The sequence below is a fragment of the Gavia stellata genome, chromosome 6 (genome assembly GCF_030936135.1).
Source record: "Gavia stellata isolate bGavSte3 chromosome 6, bGavSte3.hap2, whole genome shotgun sequence".
Taxonomy (NCBI): domain Eukaryota; kingdom Metazoa; phylum Chordata; class Aves; order Gaviiformes; family Gaviidae; genus Gavia; species Gavia stellata.
In genome coordinates this window covers 54,381,722-54,408,378 of record NC_082599.1, presented here as the reverse complement: position 1 = coordinate 54,408,378, position 26,657 = coordinate 54,381,722, and the positions used below count along the sequence as shown (strand labels likewise).

At 34.9% G+C, this 26,657-nt stretch overlaps 1 protein-coding gene across 1 annotated transcript in view; it reads left to right on the top strand.

Moving 5' to 3' along the window:
- BBS9 (Bardet-Biedl syndrome 9) overlaps window positions 1–26,657 on the top strand; it is a 301,703-nt gene that overhangs the window by 46,830 nt on the left and 228,216 nt on the right. Inside the window, exons 10-17 of the mRNA XM_059819084.1 lie at window positions 7,631–7,812; window positions 11,188–11,264; window positions 13,589–13,642; window positions 16,231–16,333; window positions 17,301–17,405; window positions 19,487–19,501; window positions 23,504–23,644; window positions 25,858–25,953. Of these exons, the coding sequence (XP_059675067.1) occupies window positions 7,631–7,812; window positions 11,188–11,264; window positions 13,589–13,642; window positions 16,231–16,333; window positions 17,301–17,405; window positions 19,487–19,501; window positions 23,504–23,644; window positions 25,858–25,953 (773 nt within the window). The remainder of the gene's footprint in view (window positions 1–7,630; window positions 7,813–11,187; window positions 11,265–13,588; window positions 13,643–16,230; window positions 16,334–17,300; window positions 17,406–19,486; window positions 19,502–23,503; window positions 23,645–25,857; window positions 25,954–26,657) is intronic.

The window sequence follows — 26,657 nt, the reverse complement described above, 5'->3', positions numbered from 1 at the left end:
TAAAGGTTTCAACTTTCTTTAGAATAACACTTAAAATATTCCTACCCTCATGATTCTAGAGAAAGCTTTAAAAGTGGAAATTCTAACTGCTCAAGAACAAGAAGGCAAGTAACTCCCCCTCTAGTATTTAAAATAAAATACTTGCTTTTAAACCAATAGCATGGGTTTTTTTGGCTAACCTGCAATTTCTCTGTGCCTGTTCACATTGTGACAGAGTAGACTATAACTGTATCAGGTTCTGAACTCAGTCTTGAAGTTGGGTATTGAGCAGTAGGCTGGAGTTTATGGATGTATTCTGACATTTGCTCTGCCCATGGAAGTGCTGGACATCCTGTTTGAAAAACAGTTATTATGAACAGTCTAAAGCTGTTGATTTTGAAGGTCTTGATTATTATGCTACTAACATGAAAGACATTTTTTCATACGAGGACCAGCAGGTGGGATATTTACGTTAAGCTATGGTGACGAGAGCCAGCTAGCAATGCAGAGTGCCACAGATGCTTTTGAAGAGCAGCTTTGCTCTTTACAAGACAGGGTGAAAGGACAATGATAAGTATTGTTAAAAATAATAGCATATGCACTTTTTTCTGCCTGAAATGCTGGTGAATTTTGAAGCTTGCAGGAACATCACTGTCAAACTGTGAGGAGAAAGAGATGGAAATTAATTTGAGTTAAATGTATTTAAAGTTATGTAATTATTCAATCCTTTCAGAATAAATCTGTGGTAAAGACACATCATGGTTACTCTTGTTAGCCTCTCTGTAGTCTGTGGGTAGTCTAATTTTCCTTGTGTACTCTCCAATATTAGCTTGTATGAAGCCAACAGTTAAGAATAAGCTTTATCTAAAACAATAAACTTGCTAGAGTGTAGATTTTATCAGTATAGCACCCTGCATCTCTATATTGTTTGAAGCAGAGATGCTAGGGGCCTCTCCAGCTGCCTGGACTGAAATGGACTCTAACCACTATCTTGAAGTGGGAGAAGAGAAGGTGTAAATGAAGGATAAACTTTTGAGGTCCCCCAGATGCTATATCCACGATGCTGTAGCTGCTACTTTTTGATATAGCCTTTGAGACTTTGGAAGCTGCTGTATACTTTCTGCCAGTGAGGGACTCTGGTCTTGAAACAGATTTTTCGGCTTCAGGCAAAGGAAGTGCAAAGGAAGAAATCTGTACTTCTTGATATAGCTCTAAGAGGGAATGAAGCATGGAGATGTTTTAGGTGTATCACAGTTGGTCTTAATTTTTTCTTACTGCTAATGCTGGTATTGTCATAAATGAAATCACAATGTAATTTTTCTTGTTTCTTATTATTTGGAGCTCTGACTTGGAGGCTGCACTCCTATTTAAGCAGGTTTTCTTATGAGTTCTCACCTTTGTTTTCAATTCAGATAATGCCACTAAGTGTCTTAGGTATGGAACTGTGATAATAAGAAATGCAATGTGAAAGTTATCAACTTTTCCTTGAATATATTATACTTCAGAGCTCTTTACATTTTTTTGCCTAAAGCAAGATCATATATTTCTGGAGGCCTGTGTCATCATTCTGAATATTCTGTTTTTATTCTACTTTGTGACGAATACTAATTTTAACTTAAATTTGTATTTTGTATAGCTGGCTGATTTTTAATAAAATCTTCACTGCTTTTGAAATAGTTTTGGGTTTATATTTAAAACCCAAGAAACTAAGTTGGTTAATCCTTCAGATAAAAATTAATTTTATAGGTAATTTGTAGCATGAGCTTAGATTGCATGTCTAGCCTGCCTATACCAGTTATGTGTGTTCCCTGCCTGAAGGAACCAAGAGGAGGATGTTGTGCATGGAAGTCCATCCCTCTGCATGCTTTGTTAAACCTTAACCTGTTAAGATTCCCTTACATTTAAACTGTCAAGCTGTTATATTAACCCTGTGAAAAAACAACTGCTTCATTTGATGTGATACGGTAGCTTTTAGGGCTCTCCTGTGCGAAAGCTGTGCTGCTTGGCTTGCCCTCACAAGCCTTGTTGTGCTGCCCCACAGGTGGCAGTAGCAGCCTGGCAGAAAAGACCCCTGACCCAAATTTTTCTGAGTAGTGTTTGTTTTTAACTTGGCATAAAAATAAAAACAATTCATTTCCATTGCTTTTTTAATTTTGTTGTTTGGTGAAAGATGCTCCTTTTAATTTGGTTGCTGGATGGTGTTTGGCGTTTCAGGCGAAGAGTCTCTTTCAGACAGAAAAGTGCATAAGCTTAAATACTCGTCTGCATTTGTCAATGTGGTAAGGCACTAGTTTGCTGTGTGGCATCACCATGTAAAGGTGCTAGTGAAAATGTCTTCACTCGCAGGTAGAGAGGGAAAGTACTATATAGGACCTGGAAGCTGGAGAATCCTTCAGGCATTTGAAATGGTAACTCTCCGGCCAAATTCAGGTTTTAGTCAGTTCTGACTTTCAGTGGATATCAGTGCTTATAAGAAGGGAGAGGTGTTGACCTGTTGTTCTAGTCATAACTTCTCTTTTTTTAACTGCTCTTCCATTGGTTATCAAGACAAAATCATGTTTCATTTCCCTCTTCCTCTTCCTCGTATTTCATAATTTTTTTAACTAGATTTGGGTCTGGTATTCTGTTAAGTTCAGCAACCCTAAACTATCACAAAAATGGGAAAGATGAAGAATGCTTTTCTGTAAAGCAACAGCACAAATTATTTATCACTTAATGATAGTCAATATAGTTACATATTGTTAAACAATTATAGCTGAACACTGTTTACATTATATATTTGCATGCCCTCTGCAGAGTGTGCAGAGCATATTAAATACGTAATAAAAATAGCCTTAAAAGAATTTTAGTTTCTGAGAGCAAACAGATTGCCTATTTTCATGTGTAGTAGCAGAACGGGGAAGTCTTAAACATACAAGTCTTACTTTTGATGTAAAGTTGAAAAAAGATTTTTTTTTTAAATGAGAAGGGGTTTTCAAAGGAGCCTGGGGGTACTCCACAGATACCCAAACCCAGTTAAAAATTGGTGGTAGCTGGTGCTGAGTCACACCAGGTATACTTCAAATATGCAACTGAAGGTCTGATTTCAGAGTGTGTGTTTATTAAGAATAAGGTGGGCTTTTGACTTTTACTCTCATTAGTTTACGTTAGAAAATTCTTACAGTTTATTACTCCTAGTCTGACATTCCTTCAGCATTTTGTCAAATACTTCACACAGTTAAAGCTAAAATGACATTGAAATGGTAGTGAAACTTAGAACAATTTGGGCTTTCAAAAGCATTAAATTAAAAAGTGCTATTGTAGTTATGCTCTTGCATATAATTACTTCAGAGGATCATAAAATGAGGAGAGAATTAGATTCAAAATGCTTGAGCACAATTCAGGAATTAGTTTCCTAATTTAGTAGTTTATAAATAATACATTATCAATAAGGGACTGAAAATAGTATTGCACAGCATCTTGTTTTCTAAAATGATTGGTATGAGTAATAGCAATTAAGATTGCTTCTGAAATTGAGGTAGAAGCTTTGTGTGCTATTATAAATATAAATAAATAAAGCTGTAAATGGTGTCAATAACCAGACCTTGTCCTAAGAGCTGTCCAAGGCTTAGCTCGTCTTATTCAAAGTAAACTCAGAAGTTGAATCTGTAGCTCTAAGTCAACTGAGTGATCAATTTGGTGTTATATAACTGGAACAATGCAAAGCATTTTAATTTCTTCAAGAATTATGTTGTGAGCAATTTGTTTAGTAAGAGAAGACCTACCAAAAGCATATGCCATTATTACCCAGAATCCAATAAAAGATAGTTTTTCAAATTATTACCATATGTGTGTAGGAGTTGCTTTGTACTGTAAAGTTATTTTAGATACCAGAATAATTTATTTCATACTTTGAGTTCCTCACTGTTAAAGCGTCCCCTTAGATTTGCTATTACCTTGACTATTGTGTGATATATAGTAAAAAAAATAGTTTACAATAAAAGAAATTTAACAAGTAATTGAAATTCCAGATTGTGTGCAAAATGTGCCAAATGAAGTAATGGTATTTGCAGGGATATTGTATGAGTGCAGTAGCTGTGGGGAAACTACTATAAAACTGTTAAATATGCTCCCCTTCCCCCTGCTGTCTTTAACCACTGTTATAAAAGCTTGAGAAAATAAAGAAATCTTGACTGGCTGACAAACATTCCAACAGAGAAACTAATGTATTATAAATCATATGTTATAACTGGTTACCCATATTTTTCTTATTGTTTCTATTGATGTACAAATTCATGGACAGCTTTAACAAGGAAAGATTACTGAAATAAGCTTTTTTATACTTGTATATGTTTCATGTTGCACAGTCATCTTAGGGCCCAGCAGAACAGTAGCTGAAGTGAAGGAAAAGTGTCTTTTGTAATGCTGCTTTCTTAAACAAATGCTTTTGTCTCTGAGCTAGTGCAGACTTAAAGGATGCCATGACTAACAGGGAAGTTGGTTGAAATGAGCTTAATTTTAAGATGAAGTTTTTGAATGTGCGTTCTGTAATGATGACTTAAACTCAGAAGTTAAGTGTAACTTATATAGGAAAATCACCTCATTGATTTGAGTTGATTTTGTCTGATAGACTGATTACCTGCAGATGACTGCCAACTTAGAGGTACATAGGAAGAACTGTATTTACAAACCACTCTTAAAAGTATTACTTTAGTATATCATCAAAGATTTATTGCTAACAGTGCAGCTATATTTTTTCATGCCCTTTTGATTTACATTCAGATGTCCGCATGGAACTTTCTTAGCTAACAGATTCATAGCCTCAGGCAAGAAATTTTAAGATGGTCCAAAGCCATTGCTGGAGAGTTTTAGAAATTGTCTTGTTTTCAGGTGTAAGTTTTCATTTTCCAGTTATGGAGCAAGCTCAGATGCAGTTTCTCTTGTCCCATTTTTTTTTAGTGGCTTCATTCTTTGTTGTAACTAAATAGCAAAGTAAGGAGTGGCGTATTTGGGAGCATGATAGCATCTGCTTCAACGATACCCCTTTTTTAAACACTTTGTTGCACCCATGGCCAGTATGGCAAAGTTCTTTGCAAACACTTGGCAGGCATTAAGCAGAGTCCTATACATTAGGTGTTATTTGCATACCTTACCAAGACTGTGTTATGGTCCAAGTGTTCACAATAGTCTGTCTCCTTGCATTGCTTTGTATACAGATCTCAGGGTTAGCCCAATGTATTTGTTCCATGTGCCATCCAGAATTCTGTAAATGTAGCACAGATGTGTGTTGTACAGAGCTTTTTGGACATAAGAAAACTAGGATGAGCACTTCTGCCTGTAATTCCAACAACAGACTCAGTCCTGAGCAAGGAAACCATCTAAAGTTGGCAACAAATATCCAAGCAGCCAGAGAAACCAGGACTCATGCTTAGTTCCACTTCTCACTTCAGATTGAGCGTTTACGATTTGTCAGGAATAATGGATGCAAACCCCAAGTTTACAGGTCACAAATAGGCCATCACATTCACAGGATGGCTGCTAACATGGGTACTGGAGATGTAAGTTGAAAATCAGTACTAAGTCTTCTACGTTCTTTTCTTACAGTATTTCTTGGGGAGACTTGGCACCTCCAGCCTTATGGTGCTCACAGACAGCTTCCAATTAAAGTTTACTTAGTTTTTTGTAGTGAATGTTACTACACGTTAAAAATTGCGGTGGTAGCTGGAAGCTTTTCTTTGGCAATAAGAACAGGATTCCCAAGAGAGAAGATGGTTCCTGTTTAACCTGAGCTTCTATAACAGATAAGGGGAACAGTGTGTTTTGGGTCCTATTTTGTGTGTTCTGTTCCAGAAGGCATTTCAGATTTGTATATTCTACCTGCAGGACTAACTGGGGATACCTGTTGTCCAAAAAAAACCCCAACCAGTTTCCATAGATCCATAGTTCATCCAGGAGATTTATTCGATTCGCTGAGTAAAAATTAATTCCTGTAGGAAGAAGAAAGCTTAAGCTTATTTGCAGCAACTACTTATTTGTGTAGCACCCAGTAGGGTCTTCATTTCTGTGTGCAGTTACAATGTAACTGTACAGAGTTCAGACTATCTCAGTTACAGCATAGTTTTTCCAGAATATTTGATTGCTGTTGTGAAACCAAGACTGGGATTGTTGTCTTAGCATTCTGCATTTTGGACTGTCCAATTGAACCATCAGTTATCAAAATTAATCTGTGATACCTGCTTGCTTTCATAATTGCTATTACTCTGGAAAATTTTGGAGTGAGGTTTCCTATCTGTGTGTACTGGAGCCATGCTACAAGACAACATAGGAAACCAGAGAGAATTCTTTTTTTATATATAGCTATCTGGTTTTTAATGAGGATTTTAATGAGAGGAGGCAATTGAAAGGTATTAGCTAATGTAAATGAAAAGATTTTTTGTTAATTCTTTATGAATTATAGCCTGAACACTTATATAAATGAAATATTTGACATGGGTTTAGTTAGTGGGATAGTGCCTTAGGCTTTCTTTTCAAAATTAAGTTTTATATCTAAGAATTAGATTTGATCTACCTTTGCTTTATATGACAGTTGTATTTGATGCAAAGGCAGTGTCTGCTGTAAGATATTCTAAGTATGGTATAAAAGCAAATTATTGGCATGAATGTGTCACCTCATGATTATGAAAATAAATACAAGCTTTGAATTTAATTAAGAGTAAGCGTTTTAAAAAATAAAATGAAAGTTACCTTTCTCCTAACTTTTGCTGTTAACATCTATGCTAGTCTTTCTTTACAGTTTGGTTTCTTTCTGTTTAGGAATAACCTGCAAGTTAAGCAAAATGTTGGCAGTACTCCCTGTTGTCTCATAATTTGTTAAATACTTTCCTAAATCTTGCATTTGCATGATATGTGATCAGATAAGTAAAATGAGTGAGATTTTTGTAGAAGTTCAATGAAGTACTGTTCCCTTGGGAGAAAAGAGCCTATAGTATAGCTAATAAAACACCCATTTGTATTGATCCAGAGCAGTGTAAGGGGGATCTGCTGGATCCATGTGGCTTCCTCTCGGAAAGACACTGCAGGGAAGAGCCAGCCAGGGTTCGAAGCTAGTACAGTACAGTAACTGCAGTAACAGCCAAAGAATGGGTTAGGGGTGCTACTGATACCATCAAAGCCCTACTTCTGTCTTCACTGTGAACATGTTCCATCCGTTCATGATTTCTTCTAATGCATCCCTCACCTTACTTGGTGTTCCATTTAGCTAATTCCTCTTCCTGCATACCAACCTGAATATATCCATACTTCAAAAAACTTCAGTAACAATCTGTGAATAAAAAAAGGTTACAACTGCACTATGTACTCAGCTTGTTTGTTCTGATCCTTTCCTTTACCTGTCTGGATTATACAGATTCTGAGGTACTTGGGTGATGTTTTAGTCATCTGTCTAGCACAGGTTGGTTCTTAGGTGTGATTGCAATGAGTGGGAGTAATATTAATAAATACATCTGAATTGAAGAATAAATACTGTTGTTTTCATTTAGTCAAAGAATCTCATTAAGAACAGGAAGGTCTATTATATTTGTAGATGGAACATTAGAAGCAGCATAAATTCAATGTTACTGCTTCTGTGATTCTTCCCAATTTCTTAAGGAGCTTTATTTTTTTTTTTATGCAGAGACTTGAAGGGTGTTATAGTCACTCTGAGTGACAATGGGCATCTTCAGTGTTCCTACCTTGGAACTGATCCTTCACTCTTCCAGGCTCCTAGGGTTGAGTCTAGGGAAATAAACTATGAAGAATATGATGCTGAAATGAAAGAGCTTCAGAAAATCATCAAGGAGGCCACAAAAACACAAGGTATACTTCTCTTTTTTCTGTAGTTGTATGTACTTTTAACCACCTGACTTTCCTTTTAGCACTTTAGAATATTTTGGTTTATTTTCATACTTTAACCATAATTACATTTCAGGAAATGTATTATTTAATTAAGTTTAGGTTTTAATAAAAAAAAAGTACAAACAAAATCCTAGACTGTAAGGCCCTTGGATACAGAGTTTTTTCTTTGTATTTTCATAATGCCTGTTGGAACTTTCAAGATATTTAAGTCAGGTTGCAGATAATTCTCACTAGTGCAACGGTTCAGAGAAAAAACTGACAGTGCATGTACTACCCAAAGGCAAGAAAACTTAAGGAATTTCACAGCAACAGTCTGATATACTTAGGCTTCAGAGAGAGCAAAAGTATTGCCAAATTCTCTTTTATTATTACAAATGGCTTCTTAAGCCATGCAATTAACAAAGAATGACTTTTGTTAAAGCAACTTTTCTGTTGCTTTAACTTCTTTCAAAAGCAATTGTATTTGAAGAACATAGTGAGAGATATCAAATAGCTGATCATGATAAACTCTGGAATTTACATACATTGCTAATAACTTGCATTGATTTTGTTCAAGTAAGGGCACAATTTCTACAGAGATCCTCTGAAGTTTGTGTTTTCATAATTGAGTTTTTAAACAGTGTATCTGACTTGCACAGGGCATTGGAAGTGTGTGATTTAACAGGTAACTATGGAAGAATCTTAAGACAAGTAGAAAGAACCAATTAAATATTTTCCTGGTGTTAGTTAGCATGTTCTTTGAATGCATTAAAGAAATAGTCATGGCTTTCTGTGTGAAAAAGGGAGCAAAAAAGCTCACAGTTGAAATCCCTAGGAAATGAGAAATTATTTATCTGCAGTTGTGAGCTTGATTCTACAATTCAAAGATTTCTTTTTTGTAATTGCTTATAGCTTTGTCCATTATTGTGATAAACTAATACCAGGTTTTTTAATTTTACAAATCCAGTAATTGGTTATTTGAGCATATAGATGTGGGTAAATTCCATTGATTTTTTTTTTTTCTTTTTTTATCACAGCCCTTCTTTATATGTATTTGACAGTTTTGTCTGGCTATCATAACCAAAGGAAAGAAAAGCCTGATGGAAGGAATAAATCCATTTGAAGTGAATTGACTTTTGTTTGTTAGTTTTAACATATTGTGTGGAAGATCTAGAGAGAGAGAAAGGAAACAGCTGTCTCTTATAATTTTTCTAATAACTGTCGTGGTATGATTGACAAGTTTACTGTGAATATTGTTGATCTTTTCCCCATTCTCTCTTCCTCTAAAATTTTTTTCCCCCAATTTTTCTAATCTGATCTAAGGTGTTATAGTGGTGTTTTCAGATGAGTTTTTATGAATGCTCTTTTCGTTGCAGAGACATGCTCTAGATGATGTTGTGTTTGGCTTTAACTGGATGTAAAACTTGTGAGAAAACCTTTTTTATGACAAAACTTTTTACTTATGAAGAACGCCTTTCAGTTTCAGATGTTTTGGCTTTGTTTCATTTTGGCTTTTTTCTTAGAACTTTAGTTAAGTCTTAAAATAACTGCTGATCATGTCTTGTTGAATACAAAACTCTTTTGAACACTGGTCACCGTTAAGTAACTCCTGAGCATGATCTTTAAAATGAGCCATTGACTCTTCTGTCTTTTGGATTCACGTTTGTGCAGTAAGAGCTTGTGTTATTTTGAAAATATCTACCCTTATATGGAAATAATTTTTCTTTGTTTCATTTTGACTTCCAAACATGGAAGGTATTTAGAATTAGATCATCGTATAAAAAAAAAGTTAGAGTAGTTAGTTCCATAAATGTCTTGTATTTCTGTCCAGTGCTGACCATTAAACTGTTGAACTTAAGCTGTTTTATACATTTTGGAGAATAAGGATTTACATTATAAACTGATGAAATATTTTAAAATCTTAACTGTTATACTAACTTAAATCTAATGTTACTTGCATCAGTCTGGATGACATAAGTGATTAAACATAGGTGTTTTGGCTCAGTTTAATAGTAACAAAAAGCTGATACTTACATGTAAACTTTGGTTGTGATCTCTGTCCTACTTCTAATAGAAAAGTGACTATGTCAGAAGTTGCATCATAGTTTACTTGCAGAAGCAACCTGAAGAGAAATGGTTAAGAAAGGATAGAAAAGGAAGATATTTTCTTATTTGTACAAGTGGAATGGATTGTGCTGAGCTATGTGTAATTGGCAGAAACAGTTGAGTGCAATTGTGACAGTATGAAACAGGCCTAGGCTTCTTTGGTAGGTGGTATTGGAGGAACATGTTTTGTTTTTGTTTTTTTCCTTGTAGTAAAAGGAGTAATTTTTCTCTGGGCACAAGAAAATGAAAACTTATTTTCTGTCTTCATGAAAATCTTTTCCCTTGATCCTCTTGTTAGAAAGAGATAATGTGCTGCCTACTAGTTCTAGGTCATTTTCAGCACCCTATGTGTAATAAAATTCTTGCAGCTTGCTGAATGGGCTTATGCTCTCAGTTATTCAATTAATATGTTAATTTCCCCTTTATACTAAGTCTTTACTGTTTGTTGCTTTAGGAACTATACATTTCCTGTTCGGTTATCTCTTTTTCCAGTACATTTACATTTAAGAAATAAAAGTGCTTTTCAGAAAAATGCAAATACCTTAGAGGTGGACTGCTGGACTCTTAAGAGGTGATCATGTAATTCCTCATGGTTTTTAAGTGCCTAGCTTTTAATCCTTACAACTTTCTTTACATATGTGTATCTGCATAAGGTTTTATATCATGGATATAAATGAATTTGTAGCATTCTTTGCCTTGTATGTTGACAGTCCTGGAAATCATCAGGTAATATATTGTAACTAAGCCCTATATAATGTTCTGTACATAAAACTTTTCATATACTCCCTTACGCAGAGGAATTTCTAAAATCTATTTTAATTTTACACTACTAGGCACAAAATCTTTGTCTAATGTATTCATTATCAAATTATTTAGATGAAGGTGCCATGAGATATGCAGTGCATATTTTGGGGATAGTTGTTTATTGTAGGTGTATAAGTATATGCATGTGAGGACAAAACTTTAAAAATTCCTTACAGTCTCTGAAGATCATGGATAGTAGTTGTAAAATCTTGTTATAGAATGCATCTAAATCCTTTTTCATACATAGATCAGAAATCCAGAATGAGATCCAGGTTTAGGTTGTCTGTAGAACCTTATAAAATTGGGAATTTTCTTTGGTCAAAAATCATATGCATTGTTATTTTTTTCCTTCAGTAAGTCTGAAATTTGATGCTGTTGAAATTGTATTATTTTTAGAAATGTAGCTGCATGTTTGTTAAAGGAGAGCTGACTTACTTTTTCTTTCAGACATTTTGCCCAAATCTGAAAAACACAGAGATCTAATTGTCACAGCAGAAGTTTCACCTGATTTGGATGCAGAATCGGTATGTACCTGTATAAAAGGGAAATTACTCTGAAAACATTGGTTTCATACATGAGTAAATAATGGTTGATCATGGATAGTGATTACTATGTATTTATATCTGTGGGACTGAGCTTCTGTGTAGCCCCCAGTTTTCCATCAATTAAAACACACTTTTGTAATGATTTTAACTAGAATTATTAAAATAATGTAGTATCTTCTCTCTGGGGACCTTTAGATTCTTGGCTAAACGAATGTAAGTGAACGAGAACTTAGGATCAGGAATAACTTTGTAGTGATGAGGATTTGTAATGATGAGCAGTTAATAATATGGGGGAAACAGTAGAAGTGTCATCCTGTGGATCTTTTAAAGATAGAATACACAAACCACTCAAAGTTGCATTGTAAGAAGTCATCTTTCTCTGGTAAGGCATCATTCAATATTCTCTGGTGTAGCAGCCTAATTAGTATATTCATCTTGTATACATATGTAGTTTATAAAAATTAATTCAAATTAAGATTTAGGAGAGCTTACATTGTGTCTTAAAACTTTTCACTTTAACATTTCAGAACATACTCATTGCACTAGAACTTCTGTAATTAGTAATTTCTGGCCACTAATTTCAGCAAAACTGATTTTCAGGGCTACTTATTGTTTAAAAATTACACAAGGAACAGCTTTTTAATACTTTTATATATATATTTGATATATTTATTTAAACTCTGTTTTTATCACTACCGCTACCTCTACTACTATTATTCTTTGATAAAGGGACCTCTTTATAATGTGTCTTAGTGTCCTTGTCTATGGAAAAAAGGCCAGTGTGACATGGTCTTGGCTAGCTGCAATAATCTGCCTACAACACTTAGAACTGTTAGGTCTGTAGAATGCTCTGATGCTGCTGTGCTCACTCACTAAACCTTCCAGATGCAAATGGCCTGTTTTATATACTAGTAACTCAATATATTATTAATCGAACCACACCCTTGAATCTTTATTTCCCAAGGCTGTCCATATATTTTAGTTTCCTGTGAGGTAGGCTTTCCTGGGGGTTTCTTCAGTAGCCATCTAGAAAGGAAAAATCTGATTAAATTACTTCATGGGGAAGGATCAATACAGTAAATGTGGGAACAATTTTAGGGCTTCTGCAATGATCTTGGAAACTACAGGCTTGCAGATACTACTTGTGGGAAGATTTAAATTGTGATGTGTGTGGTAAAAGCAAAGAGGATATAGATGTATTAAAATAGATTAGATAAGCAAGTGGAGGACCATTCTGGTTATTTAACACCACCTCCTGTGTATGGCCTCTGATCCAGGAAGTCCAGCTGATTTCTGAAAGCTGAATACGGTAAGGATCAATCTCTTTGCACCCCTGCTATTGCTTCAGGATCAACCATTGGTCACCAGAGACAGTGGGCATGACAAGCCAGTATGAAAGTAGCTATGTGTTTGTAACTGAAAAAGATACACAGTCTACAAATGAAAGTCCTATTTCTAGAACCCAGAGAGCCTACCAACTTCCTGACTTCTTAGGAACTTTACAGATGTGGACCTTATATTGGCATGTTGGGATGAAAAGGAGGCTAGATAGAGGACATCAGATTGTTCTTAATTTACTCTTTTATCATGGGGAGGTATAAGTTCAAGTCAGTAATTTGGTATTATAGCAGAAGTGAAGTGTTTCTCTAAAATAAAACAGTTTAAACACACAGGAGCATTTTCTTAAACTGTAGGGACTGACCTGTTGCAAAATTAAATGTAAGCATAAAATAAGATATTAAAATGGACTGCAAGGTTAAGATGAATTTTGAATTAGGTGGAATTGCCTATTGAAATAGAAATTAGCAGGAGTAGTAAGATGCCTGCTTTTATTTTCTTTTGAAGTTCAAAATATATTTCTGATTATAAGATAGTGTGTGATGATTTTATAGTACATACTATGGTGTGTGTATGATATATTGGCAGATTGGAAGTCCCCTTTGCCTAGTGAATAACAGAAGGTATTTCCAGAATTTAAATAAATATACAGTGTAAAGTAGTGTGCCAAACAAAACAGTTTCAAATATTCATATATACATCAGAGTGTATTAGTTTCTTAAATACACAACATTCATGACCTTTTGCTATCCTTTTTGCAGGCAATTTCAAACAGAGTCTTTACATTTTCAGCAGGAAGTCAGAAATGTATTTTGTGTATTTTAATCTGTCATAGGAATGATAAGTCCTTTACTGTTAATTCCCTGTTTACCAAGTTGATGGTAGGAAAGTAATATTGCATTCATTGTGTTCACTCATTCATGTGTAATATTGAATTTACTCTGTTTTCATCTTTTTCTTCACAGCAAGCCATTGACAGTGAGGTAAAAGCAGAGGCAGTACCATCAGTCACAGTAAAGGTACTGTGCCTAACTCAAACAGTAGTGTTCCAACAGTGGTGGCAAATTTTAACAAACCTATCACTTTCTGTGTATTTCATTTAGATCATGAAAATGAGTAAAATTTGAAATGCATTATATACTTAATTCTTGTTCTTCTTAGTATGACAAGGTGTCGTTCTAGCAAGCCTTCTGCTGAAGTCAGAAAGTGATTGGAGTTTTATTTTTGTTAGGCTTATCAAGAAGCAGACACAAAAATATTATTAGGATGGAATGAAATTGTTTTTGAAGTTAGAAGAATAATTTTTCCAACACTTTTCAAAGGGAATGAATGTTTGTTTACTCAAAATGTGAAGTTTGTCATCTTCAGCTGCCTTTTTAGTTGTCAGTAAACAAAAACACGTTTTCTTTTGTAAAAAGACTGTCATAGCTTTTGCTAGTGAAAAAAAAAAGCTAGGAAAATCTAATTTGAAAATTGACATCATAGCAGTCCTCCATGAGAGTTGCTGCCTGTAATTTGATTCTAAAGAAAGTGTAAGAGTGTGTGTGTATACGCATGCATGTGTGTGCAAGTGTAGTGTCTCCTCAGTATTGCCTAAAAAGGATCATGATTTTTATTTCTGAGTTTGAGAGGATCTTCTAGGAGTATCAGTGGAGCCTTATTTTTGAGAACTTTGCAAGTTCTCCCTCTGTCTTGAGTGAAATGTTTAGAGAGTAACTGGACTATTTATTGAACCAGATTCCCTTACACTAATGTGGTTTAGTTGTACTTGGTCCAACATCTTTCTCTGCATTTTTAAGTGCTAAAATAATACAGGATAAAATCCTAGTCCTGATAAAGTCTGTGACAGTTTTGCTCAAAGAAGTTCAGATGAACAGCATTGGACTTTGAATCAGCCTGTTTGTGAATATAAGGGTACCTTAAAATTTGTAATGTAAATTTTAATTACCTCCAGAAAGGTATGAATTTATCAGCTTTTAGTTTACATTGGTTCTTATGAAAGTAAGAAATAATTGTACATTATGGTTGCATGTTATGCCTCCTGTCAGACTAATTTGAACTTAACCACTGAATTTGGACAGGTTGAGAACAATTTTGATAAATTTTAAAATTACATATTTTCTTGAATTGCACAACCGCAACCAATGTATATGTATACCTTGCATGTTTTCTGCAAAGTGGGTAATGTTACTAATGAGTATTATTTGGCCATTGGAATGGTGGTCGTTGTACCCAAAAAAAACCTGCAGGCAAGCATTGTGCTCTAAAAAAAGTCTAGAATTTGTGACACTTATTTTTATACTAAAAACTTAATTTTTATATTTAATATTGCACCAATGATAGGCCTGTCAGCAGAGTTTTAATAAAATCAGATACTTTTGACAAAAGTTACTGGATAAGAGGATTCTTTACTTCAGGCTCCTATATGCAGCAGAAAGTCAAACATAATTGAGAAGTGCACTGAAGTAGCATTTGCCAGTAACTTTAAATGTCACTGTCTTACAGATTCTGAAGTGTACAGTCTCATGTCTGCATGTTTTCAGCTCATTTAATTGGCACAACATGTATAAGGCTATTGATTCCATCTTCATTGTTTATCTTATTGAGATTCTGGGTTCAGAAAACGGGGCAAAGTTTACCTGATGCATGTACAGAGGTAGATGTGATCCTTCCTTGTTAGCATGAATAGCGATGGATGATCTGGGGGCCTGTTTGCACCCCAAATGTATTGTTAAACCAAAATAAATGTTGATGTTAATTCTGTTAAAGTAGTCAAACTCCTCCTTAACACTTGAGTCATCTTATAACTAATAATATTTTCCTAAACTGATTTAACCTGACTGTAGTGAGCTCCTTGGTAGACCAGCAATACAAAACAGATGATAACAGATAGCAGATATGGACTGTGCATACGCAGACCACATGCAGATCTCTGTCACCACTATACTTTCATTTTAGATCTGAGTTAAGGACATTCTTTTGCTATCCATTGGTTTTGCAGAGAAATAACTGCCTATAATAGAAGCAACCAGGGCCACTCCACGTTTATGGTTAGGTCAGCTCTCATAATATAGAGTTGTAGTTGTGCTGGGTATCCTGTATGTTGAATTTCAGAATTTGTTTGCAGTAAAAAATCAAATAGAACTTGACTCAGAGGTTATTCAGAAGACTATGCATTACTCTTTGCAGTTAAAGGAAATAATTTCTTTGCTTAGCTTTGTTTTTATTCTTTTTTTTTACTGTAGTCACCTAAAAGAGACAACATTTTATTTACATTAGAACAAATGCATGACACTTGCAAAATATTAACATTTTAATTAACACTTCAGCATTAGGTTTTTTGGGTTAAAATTACAAAGAACATGTGAAATCCCCTCATTTTTTTTTAGCCTTTCCAGTTACTGTGTTCTACTGTTGGCTGTAAGTAAATAAGGATTGAAAAAAGGAAAACACTGGGTTTGAAGTTGAAATCTGAAGTTCTTAAACATTATTGCTAAATTGCTCTTTGCAGGTTTTTCATACCTTTTTGCTGGTTATGTGTGTTTTCTGCTATACATAGATTAATTTGTTGCTTCCTTTAAATACTTTTCTATGTCACTTGATTTAGATAACAATACAGAACAGAGTGACTGCGGAGAAACCAAACCTGGCAGTATGTGTACAAGCTCCATTAGCAGTGACCTGTGACCAGTTTGTCTTTGAAGATTTAGGTAAATTATTATAGTACTGTTACAGCTATTGTATCATACTACTTTTACTGAGGATGCTTGAAAGGTATAGTCCAGCCTCCATCGAGTGCATTGTTGCAGATCTACTGCAGTTAAAGCAATTACAAATTTGTCTTGCCTGCACTCTGCAGCTTCTAGATACTGCGTGGTGGAGGAAGACAAAGTAGAAAGGAGTGAAGTTGCTTCCTTGATTACAGTATGACGCGTGGCAGGTGGGGAGAGGCAAGGTGGCAGCTTCATGATGAAGGAAAAAATACCCAATCAGTGATTCTGTGGTACTTTTGCTGAAGCATTTCGCTTTGCTGGCAATTCTGTCTGTGTAGAAATGGCACTGCTGAGCTAAAAGCAGGGACAGAAAGCTTGTTTACCTGTGGATAGTCTAGCATATGTTCCCGACTTAGCATCATCTGTTTTGTGATTCTAGCCTTTTTCCAAGTCTGTTGATAAGGCTGCAGGTGGGATTACTTTGAAGACTAAGTGGAACTGAAGACCAGAAAGGTGTGTCCTGCAGCCTCAGTTGGGACTGCAGACCATTTCTGCTCTGAAATGTGCAGTAATGGTCCCTATTGAAACAGGGCTTTACTGACTGGTGCTCTCATCTGAAAGGACAGTTCTTATGTTTTCTCAACATGTGACAGGAGTAAAGGGCTGATGACTTTGTAAAATATTAAAATCACAACATAAAACTGCATTTGCTTTGATATTCTCTGTGTTCAGTGTGCTGAATTGTTTTATTGGTTATGCTTCAATATAGTTGTAAGTTGGAGAGGCTAGTTTGCCTTTTACAAATTACGGATTTAAAAAAAAAGCATGTCCAGTGATTTGATAAAGGTGAACTGATGGAAACAACTATCATAATTTAGTAGGATATTTCCTAAAGTGCTAGGAAATAGGTTGCTTTCATTTGGATGCTCCTATTTTACTTGATTTAATTTTGCGTTGTTTTTAGAACCAGATTCATCTGAAACCGTGGTCCTGTCTGTCTTTTTGAAGGGGAATTGTTCTCCATCAGAACTGGAAGGAAATTGTGTGGTTTCATATAATACACCAACAGGTAAGCCACTGGGGATTTCAAATTGATTTGCCTTTTTTGAGGTCTTTTTCTTTACATATTTCTTAAATGTTTTTTGAAATACATTGAAGGCTGTAGTAATTAAAGAAATAATGTGTATCAGCCTAGTTGTCGGCTTTAGTTAATATTCTATGTAGCATCATTAAGTTATGTAATTGGTCTTACAAAGGTAAAATCATATGCTTATGGGTTGGGAAGCAGCTGTACAAGCTTTCCCACCCTGTCCTATCAATTTTCTTCTGTTTTGCTCTTTAAGGGACCACCTCTTGGAGTGAGAATTTAATTACATCATTATGACTATTCAGCTTTCTGGGCTGCCAACAAATGTGACAATAACTGCCTCCCCATAGCAGAAGAGATTTGAATAAGCATTGGGAGTGATTATTCCTCACTTCCCTTTAAAGTTGATCATATTCATTCTAAACAAATAAACCCACAGGAATAGAAACCAAGTTGTTGTTTTATAATGCCCTAATGACATTAGTGATAGAATATGTAAATTTACCCTGTTATCCATAACTGAAGACTGATTATCTTAGTTTTCTACACACAGCCTTGTGAATGTGTCAGGCTACTGAGAAACTGTATTTAGGCAGGGCTTCCATGTCAAGTTAAATGCAACATAAACCACTTTAAGCTGTCCTTCGCTTCTCACTGCTTGGCTTTGCACCTGCACCTCCTCCCCTGTTGTGCTTACATGATCAACAGTTGTTTCTCAGCCAGATTTGCTGATTTTGTTTGCTGTGAAAACACAGAGCTGTGCCAGCACAAATGGAAGGGTGACATGGAGTAGACTGGCATCAAAGAAATGCATGTGGAGTTAGGGCTTCTGTGAAAGGTTGTGGTCTTGAGTACCTATGTATCCTATGTATACACTTTTGCTTAAGCATTTACTTCATATCACTTCTCACTTGAAACATTGTGTTTATGATGATAGTCTAGGCTGTGTGATGATTGAAATATTTATTTCTATGCAAACCCGAAACTCATCTTTTTAAAGAACTTGATCTTACTGTCTTCAGACAAGGCTTGCAGATATGTGCAGAGGGTGGGAGAGAAAAGGATGCTCCTCCCTTTTTCTTGAGAGCCTGCACAAAGCTTGTACAACTTCAGCCCCTCTGTATTGTGACTCTGACTGCTTATTCCTTGTGAAAGCGTTGCTGTACCTTCATAAGTGTCCAACTTAGTGATGTGGTTTTGTTGTAGTACTGTATAGGCAGTATACTTCTGAGTATCTTGGATCCTCTGATTTTGAAAGCTTGCTTCTTGTTTTGCTAGTCTTGATTTTGTGATTTTGCTTTGCTAGACCAGAGTATCAAACTTAAAGGGTATTTGTCACTGGAAAATGAATGTATTATTTCTTTCAGGTGGTACTGGTTAAACTTATGCTTATTTTTTAGATATTAGGTTGGATTTTGCAAGCCTTTTGGTTAGGGAAGTAAAGAAATCTTGTATCTTAAGTATGTTTGATTGTTTACATGCAGTTAAAAAAAAAAAAATCCCCAGAAGACATACCATCTAACTCCCAGAATTAGGGAACTGTAGAAGAAATTTTAAAAACTTTAGTGTTAGTATTTGGAAGGCTTGTAAATAAAGGAGAGTAATTAAGATCTTGCTAAATTTTTGGATACTCATTTAAATTATTAAGCTGGGATAATTCTATGCAATTACGTATAAATACTAGTATTACTTCCACAAGGCAATCAAATCCTTAAGTGTAATATACTAGTAGACAAAAATTAAGTGCCTTTGTGACTTCATTTTCTCTGAATAGAGAATTTTTCCTCTTTTGTTTTTAAGATAACCGTATTTGTGGCCAAATCAGTCTTCAGTGTATCTCTGTGGGATTCATACAGCTGAAGGTTAATGAGTCACTCAGTTGGATGGGATTGCACTATTGATGAATGTGGTCTCATGGCTGTTTTTTGGCTAGTATTATGTCTTTATGTATTGTCTACTTAACAAATGTGGCTTAGGTTCTTACTGCATTTTCTTTTTTCCTTATTTGAGTAGCATCTTATGTATTCTTTTTTTTTTTTGTCCCATTGCTGGTTATACGGTAGAGCTCAATCCTGAAGGTAAGTGAATGGAAAAAATGCAAAGTTTGAGTGGTTTCATGAGTGACAGTGTATGCTGAATAAAGCAGATTTGGAAGGGAGCTGTTATTTTACCTATTATTTCTATAAGTCCTTATTATCCTTGGTTTGATGCTGTGAAGGTGTGAATATTTGAGAAAATTGAAAGTAAATGAGGTTTAGACATAAGAAGACAATTACCCATGGGGAAAATAGAAAGTGGTAAAGACATTTCTTGGTGAAGTATATTGTACTTTCTCATACGTAACATAAGAATTTTGCAAAGTATTAAGTGTCTTGTGCATTGAGATTGGAAATGGAAAACACAATTGTATGTTCTTTCTTTACCATATTTTAAACTATTTTTTTCAAGTTTCAGCAAGAACTTAGGCAGCTAAATTATAGCTTTTTTGGTGCAACTGAAACAGCTATTAAGGATTTGTAGCTAATGCTATGCTGTTTGGACTGAGTAGCTCCGAGAACGATGTCACTTAACATCTCTTCATTCCAGTTCCTATTGGAAACACCTTGTTCAAAGCTGAAAGGCTGCTTTCTAACTGAGAACACCAGCAGTACAAAACTTAGCTGTGATTGTGGTAGATATACTTGCAAAAGCTACAATTAAAAGACAAAACAGGACTGGCAAGTTAGCTTATGTCTAGGTAGACAAAAAAAAGAGAAGGGTAGTTTTGCAATGTAGTTGTGTGCATGTGTTGAAAAGATACAGTCCTTGTAGGAGATATTTTTACTAACTTCAAAAATATATACTAAGTGCAAATTCCTTCATGTTTTGGGGAGGGGAAAAAAGTTGCTTGTCGTAGATTTAAAGATCAACTGAAAGGGTGTTTTCAGTTTTGCAGTTTTCTTAAACAGAAGTTATACATACATCTGTATGTATATTTGAGTCTTGTTTTTCAATACTTATGCTCTTATGAGCATACTAAGTGAAGTAAAAAAGTAGATAACTGTGTTAACAGTTCCCTTCCTTTTCTGCTTTCTGGATATTTCAGGGGACCTTGAAGTGCCATACAGGAAATAGATGCTTGAACCATCTCAATAAAATACTGCTCTGAGCAAGAATAGCTATCACCATGTGGCAGATTTCTGCTGTACAAAGTAATTTTTAAAATTACTGAAAAATAGAGTAAATATATAAATAAACTATATGAAAATAAATGTATATAATTTGAAAGGGTAACATTCTAAAAACAAAGATTAGGGTATTGTTTTAAGAAATTTGTAATCAAGATGAAAACCTGATGCTGAAGAGAATATTGTGGAACTCAGTAAACTTTGTAGAATTATCTGGGACAAAATTTATTTGGGTTACTGTGAGGTGCACTGGACTAGTTAAATTTAGGGTCATCAATACCAGAAAAAGCATAAATTCTCAGAATATTTAACATCCTAAATTGGGGATCTGAGCTGGAATGTTTTTTATCATGTACATCAATGCTAATGTTTCAAATACAATCAAGATGAATGCATGAGTAATTTGGAAGTGAAATCGTAACTACAGTGCATGTAACTGTTTTATTACTTTTATCAGGTAAGTGCATAGTATGCCTTTAAATAGCAGTAACCTGTGAGATAATGTTACAAAATTTCTGTTGTGTTTCAGATTAAAAGATAATCTGATTTTTTTTCACATTTTTCTTTATTACAGTGCTAAAATTGTATATTGTGCAATGTATCACAACTCTAGATGAAGTCAGATGTATTACTAGACATAACATCAAAGGATTGAGGAAGTTCTGGATGCCACATTTTGCTACTGCTTTGTGTTTCTTTATTAACTTTTAAAATTATGACACATTCTGAAAGCATTTTCCAGCAAGAGTTTTTCACTGCAGTGATTAATTTTGTTGGAGCTTTTTGATTTGGTTTTCTTACATATAGTTGCTTTGGACTCATCAGCTAGAAATCTCACCAGTCCCCTCCCAAAGCCAGATACTATTTGACTTAGTTTTGATTTGAACTTTGTCTGAAATATTGAAAAATTATGTTTATGATGAGGCAGACTGAGAGCAGATTATCTATGAAAAGCTGGTTTGAGACAAGAATAAAAACATCTGGTTTAAAATATAAAAGTATTTCAAAATCTTTTAGGCTAGTTTTGTCACTAATTCTTTCCTGTTGATAAGTCTCCATATCTAAGTTCAATAGTAAGATGTTTGTGTTGTGTTGTCATCAAGAAAAGATTTTAATTTTCCCATCAGATGATGAAGATACAGTTGAGTGAATCATTCTGAAAGGTCATGGGCTTATTGTTAAGTATTTCTTCAGGAATTTTCCTTGGAACCTAGGTATATCCTAGTTTTGAGGGCCTGTCTTAAATTTTCTGCTCATTTTACACCGATTTTGTTTTTTATAAGCTGCTGCAGAACAGTTACTGGAGGCATTATCAGCCAGCCAAAAGAGCTAATGAATTGATAACCAAAGGGATGAATCTGAGCCTTCTAGTAACATTTTTCCCTGAGTTGAGTCCTAGGAAAAATTTTTCATTGCAAGAGATCTGTGAAGCAGCAAACAAACAAGTTTGTTAGCAAAAAGGGTTGCTTGGTTGACTATTGAATGGTTGAGCTCTTTTTTTATACTAACCTGCTGAGCTTACGTGACCGATAACCCCCGTGTAGCTATCAGTTTCATGTCTTTTCTGATCTATGACAGTAACTTACTTTATTCTCTCTAAAAATGTACTTTGTTAAATTCTGCTGAGGTTAATGTTGGGGTTAATGTTTGAGTTCTGTGGGTTATTTGGGAGAGAATGAGTGATTGTTGCTATCACTGACATTAATACTATTCTCAGTGAGTATTGGTGCCTATAGTGATGTCTGTACCCAAACAAAACAAGGTATCCCTGTTAGCTGCTTCATCAAAAAATCCTCCTCAAAACCCCCATAATCTGACTGTCCAAAAGAACAAGAACTCCATATGTCGTAGCAACTAGCACTTTTACCTTTCACACAGAACATACCATGGGCAATTTCTGACATGCCAACAATTTCAAACAATATTTATATCTGAGCAAATTTTTTACGTATTCTAATGAAAGTTTCCTAAATGTTAGTGTTAAAACTTCTTCTCTTCTCTTGCACCATTCTGATAAAATTGCATATGATATTAGATCCCAATACCAAAGGCAGTAGCCAGTTTGTTCTATAGTTATGTTTTACTATGATGCAATGACTTGAAAGATAGACTTTAATATACCTTTGGGTAATAATCTCTATTAGATACTCTTTTTTTATAAGCCACAAACCTCTGATAGACGATATAAAGGTTGCATAGATGTTCTTTAAGAGTATAAAAAAGAGTAAGTGTGTTCTTAAAAAGGATTTAGTTTGTGATATTCCTGATGAAAACTTACATGGTTCAATTTTGTATTCAAAGCATCAGGAGTAACCACACAGCTGTCATCTATGTTAAAGTAGAATTGATTGTCTAGAGCATTAAATAAAATGTTAATCTTCATAGCATGTTAATTGGTATAAATACAGATATGCAGCGGATTTCACAGAAGCACAGAATCACTAAGGTTGGAAAAGACCTGTAAGATCATCAAGTCCAACCATAAAAAAAAAACAACCACCACACACACCCCCACAAAAAAAAACCAAAACCACCCACAAACCACAAAACACACCACAACCCACACCAAAACAACCCACCCACACCACACAGCACCGTGCCCATCAAGCCACATCCCACAATGCCACATCCACACGCTCCTTGAATACCTCCAGAGAGGGTGATTTGGCTAATAACTCTTGCTTTCCCATTCAGTTGAAAATGTTCACTTGAAAAGATAGTAAAAAGTATTCAAATTTAAAAGTATTTTACATGGAAAATTTAACAAAAATTGAGACTTATGTAGTTTTTGTTTTAACGTGTTTCTTAATCACATTAAAAATATCATTTTATACTTCTTTGAGGACAGCACTATGAAGTGTCTTGTATTCAGAATGTCGATATGAAAGATGAATGTGTGTTCTTTTATTTTAGGAATACCAAAAGTTGCACAGTGTAACTTCAGGCTGCCTTTGCGGTTAATTTGCTTTCCAGCTCAACCTTCAAAAGCAGCAAACCACAAACTAACTATTGATACCAATAAACCTCCTATCAGTTTTCTCACCATTTTTCCAGGTAGGTTTTTAAATATGTCTAGAATAAGTGAAGTGTTAGGAACTCCAACAGGAATAGTTTGTCCATGTGAAGTAATGAGGTAATTAACAAAGCTAATGTTAGAATGTTTAAAAAGTATATTTTGAAAGAAATGATGGTACAACATTTCAATAGTAATCCACCTGGGCTAGTATATCTGCCTGCCTTAAAACTGCAGATTTATTTACACAATGGGCATGATGTAGATCTAATTTTTATGTATCCATAAAATAATTTTACTTAAAGTTGCATCAGTAGTGTTGTAATGTGGACAACATGGGCATTCATTTAAAAATAGATAAGCAGGGCAAAGCAAAAGTGGTAAATGTTGTATGGAAGGGCTACAATTGCTTCGGATGAAGATTTGTGGAGTTTTGATATAATGGTCTGGAGCTGATCTTATTTAATAATTTCATAAGCCTTCTTGGAGCAAAAAGAAGACATGTACTTAGCTCAGGTTTGCACATCAGAAAATATCACTATGTTTTATATTCAGGAGAATATTAAAATAGCATGAAGGAGGAATTAGGTGCCGTTTAGGACCGGAAAAAGAAGAAAGAAATTGAGTACTGTGAAATGTGATGTTATGAAAATAATTTCTGCTGTAATTATGTGTTCATAATTTGGAAGGTGGAAGTTACCACAGGAATACTCTGTGGTACAATATGGTACAATCATAAGCAAACAAATAAGAACTGAGGATGCATTAGACAAAATGTTTCCACATAGGAAACTAGTACGTTATTATGCACTGGCATACTGAGTGCTGGTTGCTGATACTAAATAAAAATGAATTCAAACTCAGAAGTGTAGAAATAGGCTATGAGCATTATCTGGAGATTTGAGGAGGAGGAGGATTAAAAGAAAGTGGCTCATTTAGCTTAATAAAACACAGGCAAAAAAAGGGAATACAGTTTCCTTCATAAATATTTTGTGGCTGTATCATTGATCTAGATGATCATATTAGCACAAGAAGAAATGAATAAACAGGACTTATAAAGTGATTGTGAATAAGTTCAGTCTGGCAGTGATTTAAGTTTCTGAGCTTCAGAGGACTGAGGTTCTGGAACAGTTTCCTGAGAGCTGTATGGGCCAACAACTTTAATACGGTATTTTTAAGGTGGACCTGCATCTCTGTTTGAAAAGCTTTGTATAGTACATTTGTCTGAGAGCAGTGGAGTAGGCATGGTTGGGTGTTTTGGTAGCGTGACTTTCTTCACTTTGAGGGTACATATATATTTTCTCTCAAATGTGTGTGCTGTGTAATACTTGAAACAGAGAAGCTTTTTTCAAAGGTCTACATTTTGCACTTTTAATCATAGGCTTCCATTATGGCTAAGCAATAATAAATTTATGGGATTGTGGATTTCTGTTTAGAGATGCTTTCAAAATAGAGCATTATATTTTTAACCTAGGGATGCATTGTTGAAAATATGACACAAAGCATAGGCCTAATGTGTTCAGAAGAAGGTATTAAAATCTTCTGATTTCTGTTCATCCCATTTTCAGTGATGGGAAAAAAGGGCATGCTGTTTATAATGTGATCTGTGAAGGAAGTTTGGATTCTTTGTGTACTCAATAAAAAATGTATCTGTTGTACTCCCTGTTTTGCCTTATTTTTAGGGGAAAGTTGGGAGGAGAGGTGACATGAAGTAGTTTTTAAAATATATGGTACTCTAAAATTGATCCACTACATGGAATGAAAAAAAGGTGGGCATGCATGGGCTTTGAAGAGTTGCTAGTTTTAGCAAGCTAGATATTTGTTGTGCTCTGTCCTGAAAGCTGAAAAGACAGCGTGCTTAAACTTTTTCATGATGATTTCCACATAATTTTTGCATAAATATTTGAGTTAAGGGTGAACTTGTATCTGGTAAAAGGTGATGGTCTTTGGGCTGCACGCTAATCACAGTTCTTTTTAGACGGTACAGACTGAACCTCTGAGAAATCTACCTTTTGCTTCCAGGCTGGGGAAGAACAAGAGTGTGTGGCTCAGCTTCCACCTGTGAATGAAGGGAGGGTGTACCAAACTACTACTGATGTTCTTTACTTTTGAGACCTAAGAAGGGGAGCAGTCTCATTCAGATTGCCTTTCCTAAATTGCTCGTGCAAAGGTTGATATGGTCCTCACTATGGCTTGAGGTTTGTTGAATACCAATGTTGAATTATAGAAAACTGTATTTAAATTTCTCTTTCAGACTTTGTTGATCCATCTGAGGATGACCAGGCAAATGTTTTGGGATTTCAGTTTTTAACTGGATCAAAAACCACTCTTCTTGCTTCGAAAACATCACGTAAGTGCTATTAGTATTCATGTAAAAGAGGCCTGATCATCAGTTAATGTATGTACAAAATGAGAATGTGGATCATACAAAGAAGGATAATTACTGCATGAGAATTAACACAGGATTTTCAAAGTGTTAACTGAATGTTTCTTACCCCCTCTCAAGTATCTAATTATGTTACTAGGGAAGGCACAATATTTTATAACAAAACAAAAAATAGTACGCTACAGTGACAATTCTGTGAAGAAATTGTATTTTCTTCAAGTTTTTAGCAATTTTTTTATTAATGAATTAATAGTGTCATTATAATAATGGAAAAAACCCTCTTCCACAAAGGTATTTCAACACCTGTGTTTGGAAGTAGCCATCTACTGGAATTTTTGAAAGGAACTAAAAAGCAGGTTTCTAACTGTCTGCTTTCCCTTGACTTTAATTAGGTATCAGACCCTACTTACTTGCTTCTCTACATCTAAGTAAATGTCTGTCTCTGTTTAGAAGCCTGTATATCTTTGTAAGTATAGGATTATGGATGCAATATCCTTCTTGGTATGTTTATAGAATGTATGAACATGTATGTAGATAAGCTGTTACCTGGTCCAAGTGTCTCTTGTATATGTCAGTTTGTGAATTAAATAGTCATGTTCCAACCACCTGAATGTTTGTGCTCTTTTTTTAAAAGAGATTGGCTTTCTTCATTTTGGAGAGTTTATGAT